Source organism: Panthera uncia, chromosome D4 (genome assembly GCF_023721935.1).
Source record: "Panthera uncia isolate 11264 chromosome D4, Puncia_PCG_1.0, whole genome shotgun sequence".
Lineage (NCBI taxonomy): Eukaryota > Metazoa > Chordata > Mammalia > Carnivora > Felidae > Panthera > Panthera uncia.
Window position 1 is genome coordinate 89,516,001 of NC_064807.1, and position 11,000 is coordinate 89,527,000.

Here is an 11,000-nt window from a genome sequence, read left to right on the forward strand (position 1 = left end):
GGGGGGGGGGGGGGGGGGGGGGGGGGGGGGGGGGGGGGGCGGGCCGCTGGACCGAACCAGTACCTAAGTACAGGTCTGGAGTCTGCCCCATCTTGGCAATTCAGGTGTGGGTCCAGCCACTGGAGGATACGTGGCTGAGACTGCCCACGGTCCAGACCCAGACCTCCTGGCCCCTCCTGCCCACTTCGAGGCCCTGGTGGGGGTCCCTTCACCCTTCACCCTTCACCCCTGGGCCTTAATTTCCTCATCCGCAAATGGGCAAGAAACCGCTGCCTGCCTTTCCCAGAGGGTGGTTCTGGCAGTGGGTGCGTTCGAGAAAGATGGGGGTGCCGAGCTCCCACTGCGTGGGGTGCAGCGATGAGCCAGCCAGCCGGGGCCCCGTCCCGGGGAGCGCTCTGCCGTCACGGGAGAGGAGCAGAGGGAAAGGTGTGAGAGGCTGTCATGCCTCGATGGGGCGTCCGAGGAGGCTGGACCTCGGAGAGTGGGGTCACCCCAAGCCCCTCCCAGACTGCAGCTGGCTGAGTCCCGGCACAGGGACTCCCCGAGTCCAGGGAGCACAGGGGTAGGAATGCGCGCTCAGAGATCCCTACCTTGGATCTTCAGCGGGTTGTGGTAGTGAACTTCCAGACGGAGAAATCTGGAGGACTCGGCGCCCCCAAAGGCAAGGCCTGCTTCCTCCGGGTAGTAAAAGGCCTGCAGGGTGGGGGAAGGAGGCGTGCCAGGCGGTTTGGGCACCGCAGCCCAGACAGGCAGACCGGCGTCTCACGAGGGGCTCCCAGACGCGGGTCGGGGCAAACCCACCCACCCGTTGGGGCCTGAGCTGTGGCGTGGGGTGTCGGTGAGGCAGGATCAGAACGAGGCTCTCCCGCTGACGGGCAGCTCATTACCGGCCCGCCCGGATGTCCCTAGTCAACTCGGGGTCAGGAGTAGAGGGAGCCGGCGCCCCACGGCGAGCCTACCCCCACCCCCGGGCCCTGCGCTCGGCCCTGCCGCGCCCCCTGCATCGGCGGCGGGAGCGGCTGGCGGAAGCCCCTTGGTGCAGCCCGTGGAGGCCGCCAGCCAGGACCGCCCTGTGCGCAACCCCACATCCAGCGGGGAAATGAGATCGATACCCACAAAGTGCCCACGCTCACGTTGTGCACTTTTGTAGAAGAGCCTTCTGGGCCCGAGAGCAGCGGGGGCACCGCCGGGCCTGGGGCTGACCTGACGGGGCGGGGGCCTCTCTGGTGGCCTCGCCAGCACCCTCTGGAGCCTCTCAGACCGAGAGGCCGGGGGACACAGGTGCGGAAGGGGCGGGACCCCAAGGAGCGCAGAGGAGGCCGGGAGAGGGGGGCGGGGGCACGCACCTTGGCACCCAGGGCCCAGGCGGCCAGCACGTGGCGGCAGTAATCAAGGCGTCCGGGCTTCATCTTGGAATCGCAGGGCCCGCTGAACTGGGGGAAGGTCTCAAACTGGGGGGCACACTGGAAGACCTCCATGTGGTGCACCAGGGCCTCGTTGCCCTTGGTGACGATGGGCTCGTACTGGGGTGGCAGGGGCGGGGAGGACACTGAGCCCGGGGCGGCGGATGCCTGCCTGCTCACCCCCTGGTGGGGGCTCAGCTCCCCCCATGGCCCCTGCTTGCCCATCTGTAAAATGGGAGGGCTAAAGGAGGAGCTTCTGGGGCCCAGGGTTTTGAAGGTGGAGCCACCGAGCCGAAGCCAGTCAGAATCTTCCAGAAGCCCACAAAGACCTCCAGAGTGAAGGCAATAAGGACCCTGGCCAACCATTTCCTGACAAGGTGGGGACAGGAAGGCAGCTGTCCTGGGCAAGGACACAGAGACTGCCCTGAGGGCTAAGCCTGAGCCCAGGCGACCTGGCCGGCCACCCCTGTGGGTCTTTGCACACTCACACAACCTCTCTGGGCTGTGCTTTCTCTGTTGGAAACAGTGGTGACAATACTACTGGGGAGAGGAGCGAGCCCCCCCCCCCCCCGCCTCCCGCAGGGCCAGGAAAATAGGTGACAGTCAGCCACTAACAGCCGCTACCCTCACGGTATATCTCTGGGTGGGTGTTTAGAGCAACTGAGGTCTGAACTGAGCTGCTTTTTTGTGAGGGGGATGTGACCAGATAGACAGACAGACAGAATCAGTGTCCTTTGGTCCCGTCTTAGGAAGTCGGGCCACAGGGGCCCGGGGAGGGTGGGCTGTGAGCAAGGTGACAGGATGACAGGGTGACAGGGGGTCAGAGCATGCTCGCGGCCGCAGGAAGTTCAGACTGTGCTCCAGGTTCAGGCGGGAAGAGGACATCTGGTTCAAGCTGAGCCACGGACGGCTCTCCAGCACAGGGACGCCCCTCCGAGGCCGCCCGCCATGTGCCCTCCGGCCCCCACCCCCACCCCCAGGTACCATGACGATGTGGTGCCGGGAGAAGCCGTCCGGAAGCTCAGTGATGTGGCACCAGTATGTGGTCGGCTGGTCGGGGATCAGGATGTCCGGGGTGCGGATCTCCATGGTGTGCGTGTCCGCGGGCAAGGCCGGGATGGGGATACTGGGCTTTAACAGCTGTACCCTCTGCAGCCCCGTCTGCAGCCCCGAGGTGTTGACGGCCTCCAGCGTCCGGAACGGCTCCTCCAGGACCCCGTAAACCAGGTGGACGGTGCCATCCTGCAGCCAAGACACCCCCCAGACGCCCCAGAGCTGGGCTCCTTGGCACCCGGGGCCGGCCTGGCCCCTGCCCGCCTCACCTGGGGGGTGACATGCCCGGTCCGTGTCTCTGTGAGGCAGGGGTGTCTTTGAGGCTCCCCAAGGACCCGGCCGGGCCAGGCTAATCACCCCACAGCCCGCAGCTTGCACCAGGCGTCACGCTTCTCCTTTCCAAATACGTTCTGGCCTCTTCCTCTAGGCTTCGGTTCAGCTAGCCACTGCTGGGCCGGACCAGCCGGCCCACCTCACACGTCTGTCCCCTCCACCGCCCCCAGGGTCACCGGGGACAAGCTGTGGGTCATCACCTCCGGTCCCGTGAACAGCTCAGCGTGAGGAGTCAGCGCCCCCACGAAGAGAAACAGACCAGCTCGAGGCTTTGCGACAGAAACATCGGACTTGGAGAGCCGTGCCGTCCCGCTGGTCCCGGACAGTGGAGACGCGGGAAGCTCCAGGCGGCACCGTGCCAGAGGTCACAGACAGACCCCAGGAGGCAGGGGTCTGGGCTTGACCTCCTCCCACCAGCTGCCACCAACGCAAGCCTGTCGCCACACGTGGCCTTCCGTGGTCTTCTGGGCGCCGGTGGGTTTGTATTCCCGACGGGTGGCCCGTTTGCTCTCTGAGTTTGCGGCCACCGAAACCTGGGGCCCCCGTGAGCTGCTCTCGCCAAAGAGCGTATCAGAGCTCCGGGCGGGAGGCCCCCCAACACCCAGCCCCGAAGCTCTGAGCTGAGTGCACCCGCACATCAGATGACACCCTGCAAAGTGCTTGGACAGGGTCTGCCTGTCCTTGTGTCGTCCGTGGGGAAGGCGGGTCAGGAGCGTGAGGACCCCGTGACCTGCTGGAAGGACACGGAGGGCCCAGCTCTGTCCCACCATGCCGTGGGGCCCTGGGCAACTCCTTCCCCTGCCTGGCCTCAGTTTCCTTGTCTGGCACACAGACAGCCGGTCACTGCCGTACCGTAAAGTTTACACAAGGTGACCGAGGTCCAAGGGCCCTTGAAAATTCAAAGAATTTTGTCTTCAAGGCCAAGCGGGGTTGCTTTTCTGCAGTGGGTGTGTTGGAGCCGCATGAGAAGCCTGTGGTGTTTCTGGATCCACCGTGGCCCTGAGCTCCTGGGCAGAGCTGGTGGGGTCTTAGAGGCCAACCTGCTCTCTCCCCTCCGCCACACTTCACAGGCAGGTAAACCGAGGACATCTGGGGGGTGGGGGGAGGGACCGGCCCCAAGCCTCACAGCCAGTTGGCAACAGGGCAGGTTGGGAAACCAGGTATCCTGGGCTCTTTCCAGAATTCCACCTGAAGGTGATGGGCCAGGAGGAAAGAGGCAGGAGCAAGATCGTTCTGGTCCCACTTTGAGAGGCTTGGGGGCAGGACCCGCATCTACAACCCTGTTGGCTGGGTGTCAGCCAGGAATACTTCCTGAAGGGGTCAGAGGCTGATAACAGAGCTGGTCTCTTGTCCCCTCCCAGCCACCTCGGGGATCCTTCCCCAGCTTTCTCTCTGCACGCTGCCCCAGGATGCGGGAACGCTCCACGATCTCCTGAGCACGTGGGGCCACCACCTACCTCAATGAGGTAATCCTTGGGGTCACAGGTGTCAAAGGGCCTCTTGAAGATCAGGCTCAGGCCTTCCGGGGTTCTCCGTGCCCTCAGCAGCTGGTAATCCTGCCGGGAATCCAGGTGGATCTGTCCCCTCTGGTCACTCCAGGCGTCCTGCAGAGACAAGGACCGACCCTGAACACAAGGGGCTGAGCGGGAGGCCAGAGCTCAAGGTTGGTTGCCCACAGCGTGGATCCCGGGGGTCCTCCTGGGTCTGGCGGGGGGGGGGGGTGACTCCCACTTTGTGCATCTGCCTAGAGATAGCAGAGTCATACTCCAATCCCACTCACTTCCTCTGCGCCTTGAAGCAGGGCTCTCAAATCCAGCCGGGACTCGGGGCGGCTGGTTAGGGACAGGGAGGTCTCCCCGCGGACCTCTGAGACCCCAGGGGACGGGGGGAGCGGGGATGAAGACTCGGGCCTCGGACACCCCAGTGCAACGTGACGGTGTGCCCGCAGAAGCCATCCCAAGCGGGAGTCTCAAACCTCTGGGTACACCCAGGAATCTATTGCTAAGAAGGCACCGTGATTGGCGATGGGTGTCTGGGACACATACCGCTCCCCCCTACCCGTCTGCAGAGGGAGGGGCACGACAGCACGTGGAGACTGGGTCAGATGGGGGAGGCGAGGAAGAAATCCGCTGCGGGGGTTCAGGTGGCTCTCTCCTCCCGTGCCCTCCCTGACCTCACGCACCCCTGAGAGCGAGCACCCCTTCACTCACTGTGCCCCAGGCTTCTCACTCCCCTCGCCCAGCCCTGACCTTGCCTGGAGAGAGTAAACTGAAGCCCAGGGAGGAAACAGGCCTGCGGCATTTTGCCCCGGGGGTTAGTGGGTGGCTGATCTGACCGAGCCCTGCCCTCCCCTCCCCGCACCTGCTTCCTGTGGACCTGACTCTCAGGCCTAGTCTTGCAGGCCAGTGCCGGGAAAGCAGTCACCTACAGAGGATGCTTGGAGGGAGGGAAGAGCCCGCCCCACCGGCCAAAGGCCTCTGTTCCCATTCGGGAACACCACGAGCCCTTGGCCTTGGGATTTTGTTTTTAATCCTGTGTCCCCAAACATGTTTGCTCCATTTCCTTGAGAAGAAAAAGAAACCTACAGAGAATTTTGCAACACTTCCCCTAGAGAAAAGCCCCACAGTGAAGTTCCTGCTAAGAGACACTACTAATTTGCAGGCCTAATTTAAAAAGCAGAGGCAGAAAGTTAGTGTATGAGAGTTCAGCTGGAAATCTAGAATGTATTTGTTGAACATACGGCTAACGGAGGAAAAACAAGTCTGGCATTTGTTTGCACAGGAGTTTGTTGTGCAAATTAATCTTGCAGTGTGCGGGGGGGTGGGGGGGCACCCAGGCTCTCTTGGCAGCTGGCATCGCTGCCCCTCAAGGAGCTCTCGCGCTCCTGATCCGGGGGCCCGGCTACTCCCGTTCAGAGCTGGGGCTGCCCCAGGTATTTCTTGGCCGTGACCCCTCCCCGGGGCCGCCGAGCATCCTTACGGCGAGCAGACAGTGCAGCCCAGCAAACCAGATCTGGGCAACTGCACCCCATTCTGCCTGGGGGGCCCCTGCAGGTTCCCCCACTTAAACGGATTAAGAAAAACCCTCTGCTCACAGATAAAGACCTTAAAAAAAAGTTGGGGAGGGGGCACCTGGGTGGCTCAGTCGCTTGAGCGTCTGACATCGGCTCCGGTCACGATCTCGCGGTCCGTGGGTTCGAGCCCCGCGTCGGGCTCTGTGCTGATGGCTCGGAGCCTGGAGCCCGCTTCCGATTCTGTGTCTCCCTCTCTCTCTGACTCCACCCTGCTCACGCTCTGTCTCTATCTCTGCTCCTCCCCTATTCGTGCTCTGTCTCTGTCTCTCTCTCTCTCTCAAAAACAAATAAACATTAAAAAAAAAATGAAAACAAAGAAGTTAGACCCTCCTGTGTCTGTTTTTGTGGAGAGAGGTGGGTTTCATCCCCAGAGAGGCCCATCCGGGGCCAAGGGTGGGAGCGGTGGCTCAGGCCAGGGGCTGCCTCCGCGCACCTGCACCTCCCTGGAGCTTGTTGAGGGCCCCACAGCCCCTCCATCTCTGGTTCGAAGGGAAACTTCCTCCTTCCCCTACAGTTTACGGTAAAAAATACGGGTGAATTTTGGAGGCGCCGAGTCAAGAGCACCTCCTATTTTGGGTCAGCTCGGTGGGTTTGTGCCACACCTGGGCGGGGGGGCGGGGGTCCACACCTGCTCACTGCACCCTCATGTGCAAGCTAGGTCTGTGGATGCTTGCTGCTGTGCTTGGCCACGTGCAGCCACCAGGCCCACGGGGTGTGCTGGGGGGGGGGGGGGGGGGGGGGGGGGGGGGGGGGGGCTGGTGCCGGTGGGGGACGCAGGCTCCACCCTCATCGGTGGGGGGCAGCGGATGCCTTCATCTGCTTGGCACGCGAGTGGCCGGGGCACAGGCGCGCTGGCACGCCGCGTCCTGCTTGGGGATGTGCGGTCAGGGACCGCGGAGGGCATCCGTTTTGTCCTCAGATCGGAATCCCCGAGATGCCCGAGCTTGGGGCGTGGACTTGGCTAAGGTCAGAGTAAACAGGAAGGCAGAGGAGGGAGAGCTTCCTTTGCTGGGTTAAGAGAGGGGGTGAGTGCAGGGTGAAGGCCGGGCGGGGGCTGGGTGAGGACAAGGTCAGGAGCGCTGGGGTTCGGCACGACTCACCCCAAAGTAGGTGCCGTGTCCGTCGGTCCAGAGCACCACCAGGTCAGCATTTTCCAACTCGCCGCGGTCCGACATCCCAAACAGGACACCGGCCTTGAGCTCCTGCACCAGGAGTTGGAAGTGGACGGTCTTCTGCGCGTAGCTAACATTCCAGGAAAGCTCCAGGGACCCCTCGGGATCCAAGGGTATTCGGTAGGGGAAGGGATCCTCGGGGGGGGCCGAGCTCTGCAGGGTGGCCACCAAGATGACCAGGAAGATGGCCACCACCGTGCCATACATGGACGCTGCCTCTCTCGTGTTGGGGCTGGGGACCTGCATGGCCGGGCGAGCTCGGCCGCCCCACTGGGACTTTTATGTCCCGACCCTCCAGGGGGTGGGCCCAAGCTGCCCCGGTAATCGCATTTGTCTGGTAGGGAATTCAATTGTCCCGGTGACCCTCCCACCAGCCTGTGCCCCGGGGCACACCCTTGCGTCCCTCGCTCTCCTAATCGGCACTAATGACACATGGACATCATCAGCGGGAATTGAAGCCGACTGGCTGCTTTCGTTCTGTCTGTATCGTCTCTGCGGAGCTGTCTGGAGGGCGGCCCCTCCCTGCAGCCAGCAGGCCTTCCAGACGCCGTCAGCCCGGCACCGGGCCGGCCACCGGGCGGGCTGTCTGGTCCTGTCCCCGAGCCACACGCAGGATGGGCCCCAGGCCGCCCCATCCATGGATGGGCAGACTGAGGCCCCAAGGGCTTATTTCCAGGGTGACCAGTGAGTAGGTGAGACTGCCGCTGGGGCCCGGGCCCGGTGAGCCATTTCCACGATGCTGGAGGGTGGACCAACTGCAACCTAAAAATAAAAGACGGTCCCCACATAGTCCCTGTGTTTAGACACTCTCTCCATGGCCTGCTGTTCCCACTTTTGTCTCCTGTCTATTTCCTCACAGGCTCCAGCTGGTGCCACGGCTGCTCCAGCAAGAGTGGGTGTACTGCTGGGGGGGTGGGGCCAGATGGCACGGGGTGCATCGCTGGGGGACAGACTTTGCAGAAAAAGGTGCACATGACAGGCCTGCCTCCCTGCCACCCAAGTTCCCAGCGCCATGACGTCCCTTAGCTTTGAGTGGACCCTGCCTGAACTTGAACCCTCCCGCACCTGCTGGCCTATAGCACCGTTTCTCCCACACCTACCACAGGGCCTTTGCACAGATCCATTGGGGCTCACAGCCCTGGTGCTGCCCCCCAAGTCACCCCCATCCTTCTCTGTGCAGACTGCGTTGACTCTAGTCGGGCTGCCACCTCCAGAAAGTTCTCCCTGACTGCGCTGAATTCGGTCCCTCTCCCCCCGGGCACATGACTCGCTCTCACTCTGCCTCCCTCCATTCCTTCGTCCCCCTCCTCCTCTTCCTCCCCTTTCCGGAGACACCGAGAGCCCAACCGTAGGAACACCGGGGCGTCACCAGCTGGCACCCAGCTTTTAGTCCTCAGGTGTCTGCAGAGGCTGGCCTTGCACAGGCGGCGCCAGGCTAGGTCTCGTTGTGAACGCTGCTCCTTCGGAAGGAATGACTGTGTCTGCCTGAAGATGGGACCAAGGGAACATTCCAGCCCTCACGGGACCCTGGCGGTGGTGCTTTGTGCCCCGGGCAGCCAAACCAGACAGGGGAAAGACTGCCGGAAGCCAAGCTGTCCAGCCGGCCTGATGGCAGGGCCCGGGCGCTGGACGGATGGGGACTGCATGGCGGCTCACTGAAAGCGAAGCTTCTTGCATTCCCGCTTCTATGTAATTTGGCCTTAGCGTCGGTCGGGGCGGCCCCCCCACCAATGAAAGTACCTGGGGATTTGTCGGTGGGGGAATTGCCCACGACGGGCCCCCCGGGAAAAGAACCACTGGGGAAAGAAAGAAGAGTCCGCAGGGAAATTATGCGGCCCTATATCCAGCCCTCGCCACCCCCTGTAAAGACTCCTCTGCCTAAAGGAAGGGTAGCCCCACATATTTCCCAGCCAGGGAGGGGGACAGATGGGTTCGAAATCCCCGCTCTGGCAACAAAGGAATGTATCTATGGATACAAGTGACTCCGACCCCTGGGCCCACTTGGCCCCCAGGAGGCATTGCAGATGATGATTGGACCTGGGGGGTTAAGGTACAGAATGGTTCATTAGTTCCTAGGTATACATTGTCTCTCTGGGAGCGCATAAGGCGCGGGTTCCCAGGGCCCTCTGGGCTCCCTCCCGGCACCCCAGACCAAAGCGAATACTTCTGTTCCTTACACAGCAAATGGTTCAAAGGAACAATTAAGAAGTCATGTCGCTGTAAATGTTCCACTTGAGGTGTTGAGAGCTAGATGACCTTTCGGGAAAATAGCGAAGCAAATGCCTCATAGACAAACGTAGACACATAACGAAAGCAGTATGAAGAAATTAATCAACAAGCAAAAAGGCAGGAGGGAGCGTTACGAGGAAATAACCATGAGGTGCCTGAATGGGCGGGTTCACAAAAAAAGGAACGTTTTTTAGAATCGGGTGACGCCGAGAAACATCGATGAGGCACGCTACAAGGAAATTGCTGGCAAACAGAATGCCACGTTTGCCACAATAAAGCGGCCGTCTGACGCGCTGCTGTCCTCTGTGTCCCCCACGGGGCCCAGGCGCAGGAGGCAGAGTGAAAGATAAAGGGTTGCCGAGCGAATGAGACACGAGTGGGGGTGATGGCACAGGCCCTCCCTCCAGGGCTTGGGGAAAGCCCAGAGAGGTCACAGACACGGAGCACGAGGGAGAAGTCGGAGTCCAGGGAGGCCCCTCGGCCTGGGGCGGCCGGCAAGCTTCCCGGAGACTGGGGAGGGTCTCCAGTAGGACCTGGAAGGACCATGTTCCGAGGGTCGGGGGCACCGGGGGGTGTGTGGCTAGCTATGGGACTAGTCCCAGAGGCTCTGGGCAAAGCAGCCCGGCACAGAAGACAGGCGGGCCCAGGCCGGGGTCGGGGGGCTGGGGGTGGAGACCAGGCTCCGAAGGCCTCACCTGAGAGGGAACAGCCCTCATTCTCCAAATTGTTGTGGAAGCAGGTGCTGGCGTTTGAAATCAGGACACAGCCTGGACAGTCCCCTCCGGGATCAGGGCGTGCCCGGCTCTGGGCCAGCCTCCTGGTGGCCTTGGTGCCAACCATCCAGGTGGCTCCGGTCGGAAGACGGGCTGAGCCACGAGCCGCGGTAACTGACTCCGGGGCAGCGAAACCCCGGGGCCCTCACGCCGCATCTCCCGGGGGCTCAGAGCCCTGGGTTCGAATGCGGCCGGCTCCTGGCTGGGCCTCCTTGGGGAAGCCCTTCCCCACCCAGATCGCCAGAGGGGTCGGACACGACAGTAATGTATCCTCTGGCTGCCTTCAACCCAGCGGTCTGGGCAGGGAGAGGCAGAGAGGCCCGGGGCCAGGAGCCCAGGGACACAGTGCCAGCCCCGGGCAGGCCCGCGGGCAGCTGAGCACACCCCCATTCCTCCCTGGATACGGGGAGATCAACAGTTGCTCAGAGCCGCTCCAAAGGAGGGGAGGCCTGTGTGCCTCTTAGTAAACAGCAGAGTGCTACAGACACACGTTTATTTTTAACAGGATTTAAACGGCGCTCTCTTCCTCCAGCTTGGAACCGGGAGGCAGCGCCCGCGGTCCCCTTGCATCCGGCACAGCCAATGCAGCCGATCTCAGAAAAGATAATTACCAAGTACTAGGAATCAACAGGAGCTGGAAAGCGGGTCCTCGCCCAGCCGGCCACCAGCTTCGTTCCCTGTCACCCTGGCCAGCCTCGGGGCCAGGGCTGCGACTGTCCTCGGATGCCAGGAGCTGGGAGACGAGGCCGCAGGGAGGTTGAGCAACCCGCCCTTGGGGCCCGGCCAGGCCAGGCCAGACGCTAGGTCAAGGACCCCGAAGTGTGCTTCTAGCAAGCACTGCACCGGGGAGGCCGCCAAGGTCAGGGCCGTTCCACTGGAGTCAGAAGGAAGGGACACGCAGAGGAGAAATGCATCCAGGGAGGAAAGTGCTGGGCCCCGCAGGGGGGGGGGGGGGGGGGGGGGG

The 11,000-nt window shown here is 62.6% G+C and overlaps 1 protein-coding gene across 1 annotated transcript in view; it reads right to left on the minus strand.

Annotated features, from left to right (window-relative positions):
- Positions 1-7,280, minus strand: part of DBH (dopamine beta-hydroxylase) — a 20,457-nt gene extending 13,177 nt beyond the window's left edge. Inside the window, exons 1-5 of the mRNA XM_049631070.1 lie at positions 6,963-7,280; positions 4,247-4,393; positions 2,388-2,645; positions 1,347-1,523; positions 591-693 (exon numbers count right to left, since the gene is read on the minus strand). Of these exons, the coding sequence (XP_049487027.1) occupies positions 591-693; positions 1,347-1,523; positions 2,388-2,645; positions 4,247-4,393; positions 6,963-7,280 (1,003 nt within the window). The remainder of the gene's footprint in view (positions 1-590; positions 694-1,346; positions 1,524-2,387; positions 2,646-4,246; positions 4,394-6,962) is intronic.
- Positions 7,281-11,000: the final 3,720 nt, after the last annotated feature.